The 21,434-nt window shown below is 38.9% G+C and overlaps 1 protein-coding gene across 6 annotated transcripts in view; it reads right to left on the reverse strand.

Moving 5' to 3' along the window:
- ATOSA (atos homolog A) overlaps positions 1-21,068 on the reverse strand; it is an 80,100-nt gene extending 59,032 nt beyond the window's left edge. Inside the window, exons 1-2 of one of the 6 annotated variants that reach the window (XM_054701625.1) lie at positions 21,055-21,068; positions 19,614-19,729 (exon numbers count right to left, since the gene is read on the reverse strand). In XM_054701625.1, coding sequence (XP_054557600.1) covers positions 19,614-19,629 — 16 coding nt within the window. In that variant the 5' untranslated portion in view covers positions 19,630-19,729; positions 21,055-21,068. Of the gene's footprint in view, positions 1-19,613; positions 19,890-20,054; positions 20,168-20,197; positions 20,290-20,542; positions 20,593-20,639; positions 20,658-21,054 lie in introns of those variants that run through there. The other 5 variants (XM_054701626.1, XM_054701616.1, XM_054701612.1 and 2 more) reach the window with 5 other exon arrangements.
- Positions 21,069-21,434: the final 366 nt, after the last annotated feature.

Raw genomic sequence — 21,434 nt, forward strand, 5'->3', positions numbered from 1 at the left:
GCCTCTGCAGCACCAGTTCGATCCCTGGCCACTGGCGAGGGTCCCACCAAAAAAATAAATAAAAAATAAAAAAACTGTGTTTTAAAGAAATAAAACACTTCTTAAAATTAAAATATTAACAAGTACCTAAGAGATTTAATTGGGGTTCTCATCTTTCAAAAGATTTTGGGTTATGATGACCTAGATAAGTTCCAGGAGCAGAGCCATGTTTACAAAATCTAAGATCTTGGAAAGAAGAAAATGTTCTAGCTTGTTTTTTGGCATCATTCATACTACATTGTTTAAAATGAGCTAGAACAGGGGTTATTTATAATCTAAGCTACTGGACACTTTGTCTAATAATATCTTGTACACACACTAGTCAAATTTAGCAAGTATCAAGATCAGGTATAAGAACTGGTTTTTAGTGTTCTATAATACTTAATAGCTTTATAAATAGCATTACTATTATAACACAAAATACATGCCAAGATGCACATTGGTTCCCCTGTACCTGTACCTATACTTCTTTTAAAGAGAGATTCTGGGATTTTTTAAATCTCTACTATTATGTTATAAAGAATGCTATGTTTGATAGTCTTAAAAATCTAGAATTAATCATTAATTTTTTATTCTGATAAAATGATCTTTTTCACTAAAAGTATTTCCATGGAATTAATGTGTCTTACATTTTCATGTCCCTTTGACAATTGCAACTTTGTTAAATAAGAATACTTTGTAAATAAATTGAATGATAGAGATTATGGCAGCTGGTGGTTACCTGGTTGAATAATCTAACCCAGGTTAAATTCCAAATCCTGTGTTTTCTTTTTTTTTTTCCCCTCCAACAATTTATCATGGGTAGATGCTATAACCTCTACTAATTATGCCCGTAGTTATACAAATGATAGATTCTGCATTTTTAATTTTGGAAAATATTAGCAGAAAACTGGTAAAATGAAGCAGCTCTGGAGAATTAAGTGAACCTCATGTAGCTTTTGAGACTCAATTAAGTTCCTAAAAGTTTTAGTCCTCTGCTTGCATTTTTAAAAAATGGCTTATTTTAGACTGTTTCGTCTACTTTTTCTTCTCCCAATAACGTGACTAAACATTTCTGGCTATCTATTACTCCTCAAACTCAAATAATACCTAAAACTGAATTATTTCTCTGAATAAGACTAGCCTCCCTATGTTCTAAGGAAAACTTTTGGAAAGAATCAAAATAATCACTGATTATGCATTAAGTGCGTGGCATAACCACTTTGCTCATGTTATGTCACTATAACAAACCTATAAAATGCATTCCATTATTACCTTAATTTTAACCAGTGAGAAAGCTAAAGTTCAGAGAAGTCCGGTAATTTGATGAAGGTCACACAGGGCAGGAGGCACACCAGAAAGAGCATCCAGGTCTTTCTAGTTCTTCTAAATGCTAGAAACAATCTGTAAGATTATATGTACTACAGTTGGGACTGTCATTTTTTTAAAATAAAATAGAAAAAAAAAATCTTGCTTATTGCATAAGCAAGATTGAGTAATGACTTTTGTTTGGAGGCAGGGAGTACTGTTACCAGGCAACAATGTCAATTGTCTTCCTAACTGTGGGCAGTCAAATTTTAAAGCCACTGCTCCACATGATGCTGTTTCTCAATCCCTATAATCCCCTCCACTGTCCCAGAGTATTAGGTTCTACCATATCACACTTAACCAACAGGGACTTTGGAGGGACAGATTGAAGGCTGATGCTTTACTTTACTAAACAAGAGTTTGAAAAAGAAGCAGTTGCTAAAATTTACAGCCAAAATTCACTTTACAAGCTGCCACAACTCAGTACTACTAATATTTTTTTACTAGAGGTGATCTTATACTATTAGAGACAGGTATTTAGAAATCCCTTAGGATTCAGAAAGTACAAATTCTTTATCTACTGAGTATATTTTTTTTTTACAGAGGAAGACAAAGAGTTATCATTTTCTTCACACAGTCAACCCAGCCATCTATCAAAGTTCTTTTTCAACACAATTTCTGTTTATATAATTACTTCATCCAGCAAACCAATGGAAAGTACTTATCATTTGAATTCCTCCATAGTTCCTAACCTTTTAGACCAGGAAGTTTTTAGTTGTGCTGCTACGAGGGGGATATCAATAACGCCTCATAAACTGAGCACATCAACTAAAATCTGCACTTACTGAGAAGAAATTCCCATTCCTCATTCTCAAAAGCAAAACAAAGCAGAACATCCCACCTGCCATCCCCCACCCCCATACTCAAACTAAAAATAATTGAGACCACCACAAATAGAAAAGGGTAATGGAATGTGGGTGTTCTATAAATCTATGTAGACCATCTGATACTTTCTTCCTCTGGGTCACCCCTCTCTACCCCTGCCCCTTTCAAAACAGCACAAGATAATCTCCTCCCCTCATCTGTCCCCTACATCTGTCTTAGACAGATGTAGTCTGAGAAAGACTACATTTGACTACAAGTTCCAGGGGCTAGAGATCACGTTAGTTCTTGTTCATTACTGTATTTTAGGCACATATATGCCAAGCACACAGCAGGAGTTAATGAATATTTGTTTCAGAGAAGAGGAGAGTGTCCAAGGTCTAAGGTGCATTTAACAATATTTTCTAAAAATGATATAATTTTATGACTATACTTGTAATCACTAATTTAATATTTATCACAAAAAGCAGAATTCTGATTATTTGAAAAGAACATTTTGCAAAAATACTTCATTTAAAAAAATCAAGCATTTCTGAAACAAAGTCAAAGTGTTTTTTGTACTAAATCAAAACAAGTATTTTATGTTTTCAGTCCCTTGATTTAGTATGAGTCTGCAAAAATTACAGAGTATTAGATGTAGAAGTCTATAGAATACAGTTGGGGTAGGGCCTCCCCTGGTGGCACAGTGGTTGATGCTGGGTTGCGAGGCTGCCCGCAGCCTCTGCAGTGCCAGTTCGATCCCTGGCCACCGGCGAGGGTCCCACCAAAAATAAATAAATAAATAAATAAAATACAGTTGTGGCAAACTGTCTACTAAAGCTGCAATGAAGCTACCTAAATACAAAATAAAATATAAGTTAATGGAGACAAGATTTGAGTGTACAAATAGGACAGCAAAATGGCTAATAATGAGGGTAACCTTAAAATTCTTTCTCCAACCTGTGAGCTTTTTCAAATGTCCTTCAAAAAACAAAGTATCATATGCAACTTGCTGCATCCCAAATAGAAGGCAAAGAAAAATAAAGTCCTCACCCGCAAGGTACTGGCAATGATTAAGCATGCAATAGGCACTAAAATGTGTTTTCTAGCATTTAATAAATGCCAGCTCTGCAATATCATAAAGTAGTGTGAGGGCTATAGCAGGGAAAAAGACAGATGTTGGCCTTGCCCTAGGGAGAACAAATATTCTAAGTGCAGGAAAGAGTCAAAAATGGGCAAATGAAGCCAGCACAAGTTGTGATAGGTATCCTGCTCTTCTTCCATTTCCTGACATGCTAGGCTCCCTCTAAATTCAAGACCTTTGCATAGACTTCTTCCTTGGCCTAAAATTCTCCCTCCCCCCACTCCCTCCAGTTTGTTTCTTTTGGCCCAGACTCACTTTCTCAGAGGCTTTACCTAATTATAGGGAAAAGGGGGGGTTTCTCCTGTCCTCAGTTACTTGCTGAGCCTCTGTATATTGCCTTCAAGGTACTCAGAATGTGTACTTTCTTACTAGAAGAAATGTTAATATATTAACAATAATGAGCAATATTTATTAAATATTTACTCAGACTCAAATAGTCTAAGAAGTTTACAGATTAGCTTATTTAATCATTACAATACCTAAGTATTACTGTATTAATAGTCCTGTTTTGTAAGTAGCAACACTGAAGCAAAGATGTTGCCTTTATATTTTTTTTTGTTTTTTTATTATTTATTTTTTAAAGAGGCATGTATTTTTTATTTATTTGTTTGTTTGTTTATTTATTTGTTTGTTTGTTTGTTTATACAAGCACTGGGTACAGTCAGAAGCACGGGAGGGTGAGAGAATTCTCCAGAGCCACAGCGGGGAGCAGAGCAGGCAGAAGGACCGAAGTACACTGCTGAGGGGAGCAGCGGGCGGCAGGAGAGGTCTGCGCGCCATGTGGGACCCTCCTCCGGTGGCTGGGGAGCAGCCGGGGATCGAACCGGCGCCGCAGAGGCTGCGGGCAGCTTCGCAACCCAGAGCTCAACCGCTGCGCCACCGGGGAGGCCCTTTTTATTTTTATTTTTTAAAGAAATTATTTATGCATACAAGAGCTGGGGTATAGGCCAGAGGTGGTGGTGAGGAGAGGATTCACCAGAGAGAGTGGGGAGCAGAACAGGCAGATCTACTGAAATACACTGCTGAGGGGAGCAGCAAGCAAGACAAGAGAGGTCTTCTGCACCACATAGGTTAGCTCACTGGCCTGGGATCAAACTCAGGCCACAATGGCTGGAGATAGCTTGATAGCACTGAGATTTTTAACCCCTGTGCCAGCAGGGAGACCACTCTATATTTTTAAATAAGCTTAATTGATTTTTAATTTTAGACATTATCTCTAATTTCTTTATAGTTTTTTCTTCCTCTATATCCCTATTTGCAATATGAAATATGTCTATTTTTCACTTTGAGCAAATTTACTTTATGTAATATAGATAATACTTGAATGGCTAGCAAGAAATCGAGTTATACTTTTGTAGTTGGACAGGTTACTTCTTTTTCTCTGATGTTTTGCACTCACCCTTTAAGAATATTTCCAACTCTGATTTTGAGCAATGATTTTGACAGTAATTTCAGAACAATTAAAGCATTTTCATGTCCTGAACTCTTCATAATGGAATTTAATCTGTACTACTATGTAATCTGAGGATTTGTTTTTCATTGCTGGTCATTCAGAGCCCTCTGGCAGAGAGCTGAAGTCTGCAATATAAACTACAAGAAAAAGGCTGGGCCTTGGATATCATATGCTGGACTATGAAAGTATGCCTGCAGGACAGCATTTAATCAACTTAAAAATTACTATGATTTGAATATATGTCCTTAAAGACATAGGTATGCTCCTTATACCAACTTCTGAGTAGTGAGTGTACCAGATTCCAGAACACGTGCCCAAAGAAATAATTTTAAGGAAAGAGTTATGAACGATGAAATCTTCAGATTTCCTGCTGTGTTCTTTCTTACCACAATATACCAAACAAGTCCCTCCTGTAGCCAAATATTTGTTTTTCCTCAAGCTTTTGTGTGATAGTATTTGTTAGAGAAGAGGATACATGTCCATTCTCTCCATAACACAGCTAGGAAAGATCTGAATTGTGGGGGGTCTCTGAGTTCACAGGAGGTTAGAAGGTACAAGGGACTCTAATCCTACAAGATTTATTCAATTTCTGTCAGCAATTACCTGGAATGAGAAAAGGAACCTCCAATTTTATCCTGTTTTTCTCTCCCATATAACACACGGCTACTTTAAAATAAGTAATGCAGTTCACTGTTCCGACAGGAGTATCATAATCACAGCTATGGCACTGCCAATACTGTTTGCTATGTTAGCATTCCCAAGAATTTTCATCAAAAAGAATACAAATCCTGGGCCTCCCCGGTGGCGCAGCGGTTGAGCGCTGGGTTGCGAAGCTGCCCGCGGCCTCTGCGGCGCCAGTTCGATCCCCGGCTGCTTCCCGGCCACCGGAGGAGGGTCCCACATGGCGCGCAGACCTCTCCTGCCGCCCGCTGCTCCCCTCAGCAGTGTACCTCGGTCCTTCTGCCTGTTCTTCTCCCCGCTCTGGCTCTGGTGGATTCTCTCACCCTCCCACGCTTCTGACTGTACCCAGTGCTTGTATAAACAAAACAAACAAATAAATAAATAAAAAAAAGACTGTCACTTTAAAAAAAAAAAAATACAAATCCTCATATACTATAAAGAATGGTAGAAAAGGGAAAAAAAGAGAAGAAAAAAATGATTAGCTAATAGTAGATACACGTGTCAGGTAATTTTTATACCACCAGATCATAATGTAAATTTGAGAGTTAAACTGATTTTAAAACTTTCAGATATTCAATATTCTCTCTCTGCTGGTTTCTAATGGAATTAAATAATGGAAATAAGCTGCCAAATTCTTCCTCCAAAAAAGTTCTCTTTAATCATACCAAACTGCTTATTGCCCCACTACCAAATGAAGCTAAAATGCCTTACCTTGACATTCAAAACTCTAACCTCCATTCCTAGTAACCCTACAATTCACATTATTCTATCTGCTATCCCTTGGACATCTTAATTGCTCACCATGTCCTCTCCTCCAGTCCTACCAATCAAAAAGTTAATTTTGCATATACTTTTAGAACTTTATCTGAAAAATCTGTAAGAATATATATACCAACATTGTTATGGGAATGTTCACTACAAGTGCATATTTATAATAGCCAAAAATTGAAACAACTTAAATAGCCACCAAAAGATGGTCAATTTTATGTTATGTATATTTTACCATGATTAGAACTTTAAAATTAAATAGAAAAGTAGCTAAATGATATATGAGCAGGAAAGTTAGCTAGCTATATAACCATTAAAAATACTGTAATGGAAGAACACTTGATGACATAAACACATACAATATATTAAGTAAAAGGCTAGTTTGCTAAATAGTATGCATGGTGGTTTAATTTAGAAATATAAATGTACATATATGCATATATACTCTAACAACATACACTAAAATGTACATACACAGATATAAATTAAAACAACATACACTAAAATGTGAACTATCTATCACAACGTAGAATTAATATCATTTTCTCCCTTTCTTTTAGCTTACCTGAATTTTGTACTTTTTGATGGACTTGTATTACCAGGGTGATTTTTAAGAAGATAAAATTAAAAATTTCCTAGCACTTTGTAGAAATGTGAAGGATGCTAATGTCCTTGTTTGGGGAGCCAAAAATACCTGAGGTCACGAGTCCCCAAACCACTAACTCAGCTGTCAAAAACGAGACACTTCCAGAAGTCAAGAATTGTTCTCATTCTTCAAAATTGAACACATCTATCCTTGACTTAAGGAAGTTTACCCCCAAGAACTCCAAGCTACTATACTCTTTCATCTGTGCTCCCCCCACACTTACCTGGCTTTTTGCCTACTGCCCCCCTAGACTCAATTGTCTTAATTTACTCATTTATATATTCCAAAAACCTAATAAAATAGCTGATATGTAAGGACAAATGCTTAAAGGATGAATGGCTACTTATATTTGTATAGCACTCTATCTATACAAGGAGTCCTATACATTATATCACTTGATTCCCAAATAATTTGTGAACTGGGCGTAAATATCCCCATTTAGAAACAAAAACTAACACCTGAGAGTTAATTCTTAGGATTACAAAACTAGCAAATCAAAGAAAAAAGAATGCATAAGGTTTTCCAGTAAAAAATAATGCTGTACCACAAAGATATAAAATGCATGCAAGCATTCATTCAACAATAAACATTTATTGAGCAGCCACTAAATGCCAGGCACCGATCCACACATGAGGAAATATAGCAGTCAATAAATACCACTAAGTCTCTGCCTTCATGAAGCTTACATTCCTAGTGGGGGAAAAAAACAGAAAGACAAACAAATGAACATAGAACATCTGGTCAGACATTGACAGCAATTATGAAGACTGATGCAGAATAAAAGAGTTATATTCTTTTTGACAGGGTGGTCTGAAATGGCTTGAGGAGGAAGTGATGAATGGGTAGAAAGTAAAATGAAGTAAAGAACAATCATGAGACACGCATTCCAAACAGGAAGAAGTGCAAAGGCCCCGTAGTGACAACGTGTTTGTGGTAACGGAAGAACAGTCAAGATTGATGCAGCTAGCACGCAGGAAACCTTAGGAAAATATGAAGAAATGAGGTCTGAGTGGAAGCCTGACACTTTAGAATTAAAAATATAATTCTCCCCAAATGAAATATAAAATATAATTCTTTTTCAATTGAAAGAATCTTGGAATGTCGTTAAGAGTCACTTTTTTCTTAAATCTACTTTTGGCCAAATGTTTTTTTTTTAACTAAAAAAATTTTGAAGGCCTGCTAAAATCTCCATTAATCGTCCTGTTTATGTGATGTAATATTTTTTTCAAAACCCAGTAATTTTATTCACTTCTACCTTTACCATTTCCTGATAGTATACTTAAAAACCTTTGTAACTGCTGTTCAACAAGAGGGGCTAACTCTTTTCTATAATAGGAGGCAACTTCATTCCTTAAAAGACACTGAAGACAATATTGGGCCAATTAAGGAAATGTGAACATAATATTACACATATTACACATTAGTAATGTTTCAGTGTTAAGTCTCCTTGAGTGTGAGAACTGTACTGTAGGTATGTAAGAGAATGTTTTTATTTTTAGGAGAAACATACAGTGGGGTATGGTAGTAAATGTTTAACTGGCTCTCCAGAGGAATTAAGTCCTGGTTTGTAGCACTGCCAATTTCCATGGTACAAATACTGTTACTACTGCTGATTTTTAGGCAAGCAACTTGATGTAGAGTTGGAAAAGAAGCATGTATAATCAGTGTTTACTGGCTGATACCAGTTACCTCCATTTTGAGGTAGACAGGATTGAAATGTCATAAAGTCTGGAACTTATTCTCAAATTATATAAACAAAAAAATAAGGAGTAACCGTCCACCCCCCACCACACACACACATCTGTCTGTCTGTCTATCTGATGTACTACCTACCTATCTATCAGGAGAGATAAAACAAAAGTAGCAAAATGTTCACAATTATCTATGGAAAAATATTTGGATGTTAATTTTATGATTTCAACTATTATGTGGGCATGAAATTTTTTAAAAGTAGATATAAATTTTAAAGCCAGCAGTATAGGGAAGGTTAAAGAAACCTTAAGGCCAAGTCTTCGGTAAAAAAGAATAAATCAAAATTTGTGTGTCACTACCTGTTTGTCAAGTATATGAAGTGTGATATAGAATTTTAGTCCTAAGTTCAAACTAAAAAAATATATATTTTGTCCAAATTAAGTATTAAAGCTATATCTTTTTTTTCTTGTTATAAAGTAGTAATGACAGTTAACTAATGTTATAAAGTTAAGTACTAAATAGGTAGTGTGATAAACCATGATAACCTTTCATAAAAGGAAATTACTGATTTGGTTAAAAAATGTTAAAAAATCTCCTGGGTGTCAGAATCAAGATTTATAAATGGTCTGACTTCAGATATACGGATACCAAACTTTAACGTCATTTAAGAATACGCAAGTTTGGTTAAGTGGGAAAATAACAGAAACTTCACGTTAATTTAAAATGCTAATCCCGGGCCTCCCTGGTGGTGCAAAGGGTTAAGCACAGCACTATGAAGCAATCCACAGCCTCTGCAGCACGAGTTTGATTCCCGGGCGGCTAGGGAGAAACCCACATGGCGAGGCAGACCTCTCCTGTCTCGCCCGCGGCTCCCCTCAGCAGCGCATTTCAGTCAGTCTGCCTGTTCTGTTCCCCACTCTATCTCTGGTGGATCCTCTCACCCCCTGCATCTCTGGCCTGTACCCCAGCATAAATAAATATGCATAATTATTCATTATGTATGTATAAATAAATATGTATGCATAAATAAATAAATCTTTAAAAATAAAAATAAAATGCTAATCCCTAGGTCTTGCTGAGGGCCAAGGAGAGGTTATGTCTCAATGCTATCAAGCTATAGCTAGCCACTTGTGGCAAGAGTTTGATCCCCTGTCAGGGAGCTGACCCACATGGCACAGCAGACCCTCCTGTCTCATCTGCTGCTCCCCTCAGCAGTGTATTTCAGTAGGTCCGCCTGTTCTGCTCCCTACTCTGTTTCTGGTGAATCCTCTTACACATCCCCTCTGCCACATTTCTGGCCTATACCTCAGTTCTTGTATGCATAAATAAGTCTTTTAAAAAAATAAAATGCTAAACCCCAGCTATACATTGGTTGGGCTTCCAAAAGAAATGAGTTTATAGTTCAAATAATGGTCAGACTTAGGGTAAATATTAATTATTTATAAGTAAGTTATGACTAGGTTACCAGGCTAGCCTACCAAAAGTTTCTTAACCTGTCATGGCCTTTACTTGTAGCATCATGGAACAAGTCTAAATTCTGGGTCATATAAGATGAAGGGCCATACAAATAAATCTTTTTTTTAAAAAAAAAAAAAGATGCCAGTAGATCTTTACTGTACATTGCTGGACATTATATTCTCTAATATTAAACTAGAAAAACTCAAAATCAAGAACTGAATCAATGGTAGGTAATATTCTGAAATAAGAAAATAGCAATTTGGGGCACCATTTCACCAAAAGTATTTTCCTTCCACCTCCTAATATCCACCCCTACCTCAATCTCTTTGTGTGAACATTGCTGTAAAAGCTTATTATGATATATTATTACCCAGAAATTGTATGTTCTGATTACCTATTTTCCCATCCCTATTGCATACACATTACAGTTGCGTAGAGTCAAGTCTGGTTTTGAGTTTTTCTAATTTAATATTGGAGAATACAATGTCCAGCAATTTACAATAAGGATCTACTGATATCTTTTTTTAAAGATTTATTTGTATTTATTTGTGCATAATAGAATTGGGTTGTAGACCAGAGATGCAGGAGATGAGAGGATTCACCAGAGACAGAGTAGGGAACAGAACAGGCAGATCGAGTGAAATACATTGCTAAGGGACGCAGCAGGAGAAACAGGAGAGATCTGCTTCGCCACGTGGGTTAGCTCCCTGGCCAGGAACTGAACTCACATTGCAGTAGCTGGCAATATAGCTTGATAGTGCTGAGACTAACCCCTTTTACCACGAGGGAAGCCCAGATCTACTGAGATGCATGCTGTGACAAGCCTTCACAACAGAGAACTGATCCACTCATTTCAATGCAGCTGACCCAAGTTGTGTATCCTTGTAAAAACACTTCCCAACCCCTGCCATATACCAAACATAAGGTGCTGAAGCATACGTTCTCAGTTCATCTTTCCAACAATCCTTAAGATTGATGGTCTTTGAACCAAGATAACTGAAGTTCAGATACTTTGCAATTTGCTCAATTACTCTCATCTGGCTGGTAAACACAGGGGTAAGAATTTCTAAATTTGACCCTGAAGTCTTAGGGGCATAATGCTTCATGCATCATAGCATGCTGCTGAAAAGGACCCTTTTGAGATAATTGTATAACAAAATATGGCCAATGTTTCAATATTCCTCAAAATGTATTATTAAATATACACCTTATTTATCTCTAATCAGCAAAATTTCAATCCAGATAACAAGGGGAAAATAAAAATAATAAAAATCAGCTACTGTGTGAATGGATATTTTCAGACAGAGTGGCTATAAGATTCACCTAGCTGACCTTGGGAGTACCTGGTCCCATGCTCATCTATATGACTGATCCTGCTCATAGGGCAAACTAGTTGACACACACACACACACACACACACACAGCATTTCACAGCTTACACAGTTCTTTGACACATTATCTCATTTAAGCTCAGCTGGTTACAGAAAACAGCTTTGGAACCTGCCCCAAGTCATAGAACCTGCATGACAGAAAGGGTCCCAAATCTAAACTCTAAATCCTTTGAGTCTTTTTTCTTATTAACCTATTCTACCTTCTTATATTTTTGTCTCCTACCAGTTTCTTTCTTTCTCTCCGTCTCTCAGATACAGCAACCGGAACAAATTCAGCATGGTGGATAGAGAGCAGAGTGGGCGGCAAAAGTCTGTGTGGATCCTTTGTTAATCAGGTGCACATAAACTGGGGACCATCAATACCAAGATAGTTTTGTCCACTCATTTATTTTATAGGATTCTATTTAAATTCAGTTGGATTTAGTCAATTTAAAAAATATAATCTTTTAATTTATGGGCAAGTGTATTTTAAATCCTTTATTACTGATGATAAATTTATGATAATAGCTTAACAGTCAATAATACAAATAAATCCCTACCTGGCAGAATTTAAGTTGGTCAATTACTAACCATCTGCTTCACTTCCTATTTGCTTCACAAACATGGAGATATTAGTCATTCATTCTTTCAACAACTATATACTTAACACTTCCAATGTACCTCCAATACACCTACCATGTGTAAGCCTGTCTGCTAAATGACAGAAATACAGTTGTGAACAAAAGACAAGATTCCTGGTCTCATGGAACTTAAAATCTAGTTGTGGAAACAGATTATAAACAAAGAAAAATAAATACAAAACACGGTAAATGCTGAAGAAAACAAACAGGCTATTGAGACATAGAACAAAGGATATCTGATTCAATAAATAATAATGGCCGACACTGAGCTTTTTAGACAGGGTAGTCACAGAAAGTCTCCCTGAAAAGTGACATTTAAGCCAAGATCAAAAGAAAGACAAGGTGCTACCCAAGTGGTGACTGCAGAGTAAGGTTTTTAGAAAGTATAGTGTAAGCCAGGTCTTGAGTAGTAATCAAACACCTAAAAGGTGGCAAGTAGGACCCTGCACGGTTAAACAGAAGAGACACAAAAGAATTTATAATTTTACAGCATGTGTATCTTTTATAGGGAAATAAAAATATGAGAAAACTCAACTCAGATTACTGCTTGATGACTAATATAAACATTAATATCAATATTACTGCTAGATTATTGTCTAATATTTTGATTAGCTACTGGAATTTTTACCTAATCCATTTTGTTTCAGTTTAGTAAGAAAGTCTGACATAATCAAGGAATAATTCTGATTTTTCACCCATTTGAGCAAAGATAGAATTAACTATTGATAAAATGACTTTGGTATATCTACTGAGAAAGACATACTGTTTTCAGGGACAATTTTACTTTTTCATTATAAAAATAAGTCAGCATTATTCTAAGTTTAATATCCCCTCAGTTTTAAAAACCCTGAACCGCAAGGAGGAGGGGAAATATGCCATAGTTAGACAGAAAATTGAGAGGACAAAAGAATAAATATGAATGTTCATTGTGTAGCTAATTTTTTTTTCTATTCTTGTTCACGATGCATGATGCCCAGGCCCCACAGATTTCTTCATTTTTGAGAAGGGAACCATTTAAGTTATTCTCCCAATATTTACACATTAGCCTCTCAAGTCTGCCTTCCAATTACCTTTTTCTCATCCTTCAAAGAAATAATAGTATTCTGTTCACTGAAACATTTCTTTTATACTGGATGATAAGCAAAAACACAAAAAACAGAGACAGGGAGCCTCTATGTCATTACCCTTAGTATCTGAATCTCAGAAGTTGCCAGCAATTATTTGACAGTTACTGGTATGTCAAGACCCAGTAATGAAAATAGATGACAGACCAACAGTACCCAGTTTTTGGCATGAGATCATAGTGAGCATACAAAATATGTACAGCCAAATTAGCCTCGTTCTTTTGTCCTCCGCAGCTTTTCCAAAATGATTGAGTACTTCTTAAATTAGAATAGGTTCAGTAATCAAAACAGCAACAATTCTTAAATTAGAATAGGTTCAGTAATAAGCACATTTTAATGTTTACTATGTGCCAGTCACTGTTTTACGCACATTAAATACATTAACTTATTTTATCCTCAAAATAGCCCTAAGGTAAGGTACTGTCAAAGAATATTGGTACTGTTATAAAGACACCAACGTTGGGGCACAGAGAAGTTAAGTAGCCTTCCAATATCACCTGGTGACCATTATCTATTTTGAGTTTTCCTCAAGCCTCTTTTAAATCAATTTGGTTCCAATATCTTACAATATTTTATCGTAACTTACTGCTACCAGTTGAAGGGTTAACATACTTGAACTTCTGTCATATCCAGGCTAGCCCTCTAATTAGCTGTGTAACCTTGGGTAAGTTACCACCTCTCTCTGTGACTCAGTTTCATTTATCTATAAAATGAACATGATGAGAGCATCTACTTCCTTGAGCAATTGTGGGGATTAGATGAGTTATGTACATAAGATACTTGAAACAGTTTCTGGTGCAAAGTATGTACAAATGATGGCTGTTGTTAATATTACTACTGCCACCTCCACCGGGGAATTTAGCTCTATTTAATCTAGTCAACATTTTCCTTTTCTTCCAATAGCTGTCATTTCTATTATTTAATTAACATTGGTTAACAAGGAACTATTCTTAGCAAGTAAGCAATGCAACTAACTTCCTTGCTATTTTTTCCTAGTCCTTTCCACTTTTTCCATCCTGGTTCAGTTGCCCAGGAGAGAAGTGTTTTAGGTTAACAGAGTTGTGTCATACTATGCTCAGGTTAGAGATCAGCTTGGTAATATAATCAAAGGGGTTAGTCTGTTCAGGCTGCTATAACAAAATACCATAAGACTGGGTAGCTTAGAAACAACAGAAATTTATTTCTCACAGTTCTGGAGGCTGAGAAGTCCAAGATCAAGGTACCAGCAGATTCGGCTTCCTCACAGACGGCTGTCTTTTCACTATATCCTCAGATGGGAGAAGGGGCAACAGAGCTTTCTTAGGCTTCTTCTGTAAGGGCACTAACGCCATTCATAAAGGCATCAACCTCATGACCTAGTCACCTCCCAAAGGCCTCAAGTCCTACTACCATCATCTTGGGATTAGGATATAAACTTACAAGTGGGGGGCCTCCCCGGTGGTGCTGTGCTCGCAGCGGGTTGAGTGCAGTGCTGTGAAGCTGTCCGCAGCCTCTGCAGCGCGGGTTTGATTCCCGGGCGGCCAGGGAGATAGCCACATGGCACGACAGACCTGTCCCGTCTCTCCCGCTGCTCCCTCAGCAGTGTATTTCAGACAGTCTGCCTGTTCTGTTTCCCACTCTGTCTCTGGTGAATCCTCTCACCCTCCCACGTTTCTGGCCTGTACCCCAGGACTTGTATAAATAAATAAAATCTTAAAAAAAATAAAGAAAAAAGAAAAGAAAGTGAAATTTAAAAAATAATAATTAACTTACAAGTGGAGGTTAGGGGGTGGGTGGCAGAGGGGAAAGAACGCAAATATTCAATCTATAGCCAGAATAAGAAAAGCAAAGATAGTACTCCTCTCAGTTTTAATTTCAAAAAAATCAAATTGTTTGGTATTTTATTTGTGGAATAGGTTTTGCAATAATAGTTTTTACTGAAGAATGATCAATGGCCTACAGTATGTGTTCAAAATATTAACTGAAAGAGTATGTTTAAATTATTACCTCATTGATGATTTATTGGATTTTATAGGTCTTAAACTCTCATAACAGTTGGCAAGTTCAGATAATATTCTTCAGAAATATCTCATGAAAAAACTATTTCTAACCTAAGTATAAAATATAGCAAACTGACATTTTTTTCATAACAAAAAGATTTTTATTCTGCTTAGATTGCTCTATAATACCATAAACCTAAGACTTCGGAAACCTTTGGGACTTTTGTTAAAAAAAATAAAAAACATAAGCTTATATTCTATTACTTTGAAATATGTTTTTATAGGTATAAAATACATCACTTCTTCAAAAAGAAATAAATACCATACATTTATAACATAACAATGTTCTGATTGCTTCTACACAATGACCATACTTTAAACTTCTCTTGAAATACCACACATTCAATAATCCTCTCTAGGACCAAACTTTACATCTTCAGTACAAGGTGGAACAATATTGCTTAATCTCTCCAGCTGTTCAGCTCTAGTCAGTAGTTAAAACCATTTTAAAAATCTAATTATTCCCAGGAAGATTAGTCCACCCATGTTAACCGCTATATGTGGAAATCAAGCTTTAATTGTAAGTTAAATGACAGTATAAAATAAATTACACATGTCACATATCCTTTTGCAGTTATTATATTTTCTCAGATATATATCTGTCTATATAGATATGTAAAGCCTATTAGATCTACGCAATCCTTAGCAGACCAATGCAAAACAAAACAAAAATAAAATAGCATTACGTTATTGCACATGTTATTTCCTTACCTCTGTTGAACAGATTTTGTAGCTGACAAACATGTATCTGTGTATCTTAATATAAGTTATTATTTAAAATCTACTATGTGCCAACCACTGTCATGTTTTATCCTAGCAACTATGAGAAGTTGGAATTATCCCCATTTTACAAGGACATTATACTCTCAGGAATTATGTAATTTGATGAAGATTACAAAGCTAGCAAGTAATGGAATAAGGATACAAACACAGGTCTGATTCTAAAGCCTGTGCTAATGATAACATCAAAGACTCATCATTAGCAGTATTGCCCAAGTAATATTATGTAACTGTTTAAAATAAAAAATAAAGATTTACCTCAGACTATGGTAAAATTTTATTGACTACTGTAAAATGTAGCCATCATGCTTTACAGTTATATCCCAATTATCTGAAAGTACAGTAAATGCTCTCCTAACTGACTTTCACTGATCAACTAGCAAGACTGACCAATGCTCTCCATACCCCACATAAAAGCAAACTGACACTGGGCTTATAGGGAACTGTCTAGTGGCCTGTACACATCTACTTCTACAAGCTCAGTGAATGTTAACCAGAATCTGGTGTTTTTTCCCAAACCTATTTGTGCCAGTCTATTTATAATTAATTAATTATTTAAATATTATATAAACCAACAATATGAGTAGAAAAACAATTATTGCTGTGAAAACATTACTGAATGCTTTGGAAAGAGCCTATTTTGATAAACATATATTTCCTCTTCTCCCCAAAACAAATTCCTGTTGATTTATATGCACACAAGACACCTATAAAATTGTGTGACACATTTAAAAATAATTTTGGGGGCCTCCCTAGAGGTGCAAGGGGTTAAGTCTCACCTCTGTGACGCTATCTGCAGCATCCCCAGCCAGGAAGCTAACCCACATGGCGCAGCAAACCCCCTCTGTCTCTCCCAATGCACCCCTTAGTAGTGTATTTCAGTCAATCCACCCGTTCTGCTCACCACTCTGTTTCTGGTGAATCTTCTCACCGCCCCACACCTCTGGCCTACACTCCAGCTCTTGTGTGCAAAAATAAACAAATCTTAAAAAAATAATAATAATTTAAAAAGAATTTTAATGCCAAAGATTTTACCCTCAGATTGTTCTGCCAGGTATTACCCCACTTTAAAGAAATCAAAACTACAAATCTTAGGAGTGCATTATTGGTGTGGCTTATATAAGAAAGATCCTATCTAACTCTGAAAAACAGACCCAATTTCACTCTCCAAAGGGACCCTGATCCTATTTCAAAAGACAGGTGAAGTAATTAAGTTTTTTTGTTCTGTTTTGAATGATTCCTCTAGCCAACCAACTTACCATAGCCAAACATGCAAAAGGTTCCCGTTTTATTTATCTAGAAATTCTCTTAAAATACAGTTGCATACCACTGGGGAAATATTTCAAAGTCTCTAAACTAGTATTCACATACTTTAGTCAGATTCTGTATGGATATCTGAATGGGTTTCCCATTGAGTATCATTTTATAGAGAAGTCTGTGTTAAGCCTATTTATCTAGTGCTTGAACATAGATTAAAAGCAGTAAAATTAAAAGGAGGTAAGAATAACTATATTAACAAGAAAGAATGTTGAGAGCATAGGAATTTAAAAATCAGATCCAGAAAAAAAAAATAAATAAAAATCAGATTCAAAAAAAAAAAAAAATCAAACAAAATGAAGTGGTTTTAACCTAAAGGCAAAACAAACAAATAAAAAACTCACAAATTTAAGTATCTTTTCAGCATTTCTAGATTGAGACAGAGTACAAAATTGAAGTTCATAATGATGCCGCTTTATCACTGTATATTCTTTAAATTTTTTTTAAGGGAAGGGAAGCATTATTACTATTGTAAGGGTCTTTCCACATACCATGATTACAGTATGAAATATTTTTGGTGAAATACTTTTGGCATCTGAAGATTAAAGTTTCAATTAGCCAGAAAATTCACTCAGAATAATTCTTTGACACTAATGTAAAGGGGATAAAATGAAGTTATCTAACAAAGCATTGCATATAACTGTGCCTTTCCAATTGCAAGTCAAGAAATCAGTTCAGTGAGTTGTGACAGCAAATTTGAAAAACAGAAATAGAACAGAAAATACAAGACCACACTTCACATAGTAAAGGTAAGTATGTTTTGTGAAAAGTTTATTTCAGCAACTTATACCACTTTGCAAGGCAAAAAAAATTACTTTTTCTGGGTCAAAAGAAAACCAGGGGCCTAAAGACTCACAATTATTTTGACATAATCACATTTACTAAAACTCGCAATCCCATCATTTTTACATCATCAGGCTAAAGAACATGCAATTTTAGAGGGAAAAAAGGCACTTATTCAGGAGTTTTGATAAATAGATTTCTTTATTTTCCCTAATAACGTATATCAGAGTACAACTAACATTGGGGTTAGTAATAGTTCTGCCTAAAATAGAGATGGCATGCAAATACTATTTTTTTAAACTGCTTACGACCTTAAAACCCAAAACAAATAGTGACTTTGATTTTATTTGCTTGTTTATCCGGAGATGCAATTACTGACCTTGGTGCCATTTTTCCAAAGCTGTTGATGTAATCTAAATATCTAAACTTGGGGTACTATATAAGCGACCTGCTTCACAGCAATACCCTTGCTAAAACTCACGCATACCTAGCTGATTCTGAGAAACAGCTGGACAGTAAAGCTAATCTAAGACACTAAATTAAGCATGGCTTTCTCTACTTCTTTCTAGTACATTGTAAAAGACACTATTACCAAAGACACACTTCAACTATAAAAGAAAATTTGTCTTTCTAATCCACTTTGAAAAACATAAATATGGGAAAGAATCAGTTTACTACATGTATTTTTAAAATGAATACCTAATTCATATGAGGATAAATTAAACATTTCCAATCCCAAAGTTTCAGATTTGAAGAAACTCTGTGATCTAGGCCAACATCATACCAAAATACAATACAAATAGATGTTCCTTGGAATCAAACTGCCATCTGACTGCGAAGTCTTCACTCCTATCTAGTACTGTATTAAAGTCTTCTAAACTTGGTGGGTGCATTAGTCAAAATAAATGATAAATGAATTTCCAATTCCTTTTAAGTCCTTGAAAATTCAGCGCACACATTATTCTCTTAAATCCTGAAAACAAAGGTTCAAAAAGCAAAGGGAGTTCAGTACCCATAACTGCGCACATATTGATATACTTTTGGAATTGCCTAAAGCACAAAAACCTGCCAATGAAAGCAATAATAATAACAGAGTACCTGTCAACTCACACAATCTTAAATTTTCTCAATTTATTAACTTCAAATTCTCAAGTTGAAAAGCTTGCAAACTTCTGTAAAATTGAGGTTAGACTTGCTTTACCTAAGAATGAGTAATGTAACTCAAAAATGGCAACTCAAAAAAAAACTCAACAAATGGAACAAAAGCTGTTCTTGCCAATTCCATTTTGAGTTACACTACAGTTCCTCTGGAAACTACAGCTTTACGCTTTGGAAGAACATACCTTCCCATATAGAACCTAACTCGTTCCCTTGGCCCTTCTCTACCTCACCGACTGAAATCTCTTAACAGAAACAAGTAATCATAGGTAATACACAAAGAGTAGACCCGGAGCGCAGAACTAGGTTAACGCTTCTAAAATGGGGCAGAGAGAAAAAAAAAAAAAAATCCTACTTAAATAAATCATTTACCTCGGTCTGGCTTCATTTTCACATCCAATTTCCACTGAGGGTGCTTGGAAATACACGTGTGGGTTCTTTCAACAGGCTCGCTGCTGCTCCTGTGGGTACAGCTCCGTTTCCAAAGGCTAAAACAGATCCCAAGAAAATTAATCTGGTCCTGTTCTAGCACCCGGACCTTGCAAGAAAACTACTGTTAACAGTTAGGCCTCTTCCTGGCACTAACTGCGGTGACAGCACCATCCGCAGGTCTGAAAAAAGCAAAACTCTGCACCGCCTCCCCCAGCTCCTCGGGTCGGAGCGCCCCTCACCCCCGCCCCCGAGCTCTCCAGGCCAAAGTGTCCTTCCCTGACACACAGTCTCCGGAGCAAAAGGAGGATCTATTTATAACCCGGAGGTACCAGCGAGGGGGGTGCGAGGGGAGAAGGATTCGCGCCCCACGAGCTCACTAACCCCTTTGGAAAACACGCCGCTGCAAACAGTGGCACCTCCGCGGGGGCCGGTCTAGGAATTCTCCGACCTGGTGCCGGGGCGCAGGCAACTCTTGGAGACCCCGGGCGCCCCGCCTAGCGCTCCGCCCGCCCCCCGGGCCTCACCTGTGTAGCTCCCCTCCGGCTAGCCCTCCCGGCCGCCGCGGCCAAGTTTGCCCGAGGGTCAGAAGGAAACGCGAGTCCTCTCCTCGCGAGCAGCCCGGGCCCCGGCCCCCGCCGCCGGGCCGCCCCGCACCGCCCCGCGGCCCCGAGCGCCCAGGCCTGCGCCGGCCGCGGGACGGGGTTCACGGCCGGGCGCCCCCCACCCCCGCCCCGGCTCTGCGCAGCCTGCGCGCTGCGGGCCGCTTCCGTCCCCCCGCGGCCCCGGATTTCCTTCAGCCCCGCCGCCCCGCGCCCCGCGCCCGGCCCGCGCCCCGCCGGGGAGTTGTTTTCATGGCTCCCTCGGCCGACCTCTGCTGACTAACTCTCGCTGCTCCCCCGTCCCGATCCCGCCTCCTCTTGGCACTTGGCGCCGCCGCTAGCCCAGCGCCTCCCAGCACACTCCCACCTCAGAGCCGCGGCTCCGGCAGGCGCAGGGCCGGCGAGGGCGGACGGTGGCGCGCCGCGGCCCCTGGGGCTGCGTCAGGGGACCATGGGGGCCAAGACCGCACGCCCGACGCGGCGCCCCGGCGCCCCGTGGCCATCCACCCCCGCCTCAGCCGCCGCCGCCGCGCTGCGCTCCCGGCGTGCGCTCAGCCCCCGGCGCCGCCCGACGTGCACCCGAGCTCCGCGGCCCCCGGGCTCCGCCCGCCCGTCGCCCCGGCCGGCCCGCTCGCCCCGCGCCTGTGCCAGTTCCTCGCCCGCCCGCTGTCTCTAGCTCTGGCGCCCCAACTCCCGGTCCCCCTCGCTCGCCCAGTTCTTTCTCTGCTGTTTGCCCTGTCAAAACACCGCTCGGTCACGTGGCCCAACAACAGCCAACCCACCGCTCGTCACTTCCTCCCCGGCGGCCTCCGCGCCCGGCGCCCGGTTGCTGTGGCAACGCCCCGCGCGCCCCGGGGCGCCAGCCTGGGGCCCGGGTTTCGGTGCAGGTGCTCGGCGGCGGCCGGGGCCCTGGGGAGCCCCTCGCCCCCGAGACCCGCCAGGCGCGGGGCGCTCCCGCGGCGCTCGCTTCCTGCCCGCGCTCCGACGCGGCCGCGGCGGGGCTGAGCCCGGGAGCCCGCGCTGCGCTGGTGGAACACAGGGTGACTGGGGAGATGTCATTCGAGGGCCTGCCCCAGACGTGAGGGATAATTATAGCCTCCTCCTCCTCCTCCACACGAGAGCCTGGTGCAGAGTTGTGGCCGAGCCCCAAGATTGCAGCCTC

This window comes from Talpa occidentalis, unplaced genomic scaffold (genome assembly GCF_014898055.3).
Source record: "Talpa occidentalis isolate TD23 unplaced genomic scaffold, MPIMG_talOcc4v2.1 talOcc4.11, whole genome shotgun sequence".
NCBI lineage: Eukaryota > Metazoa > Chordata > Mammalia > Eulipotyphla > Talpidae > Talpa > Talpa occidentalis.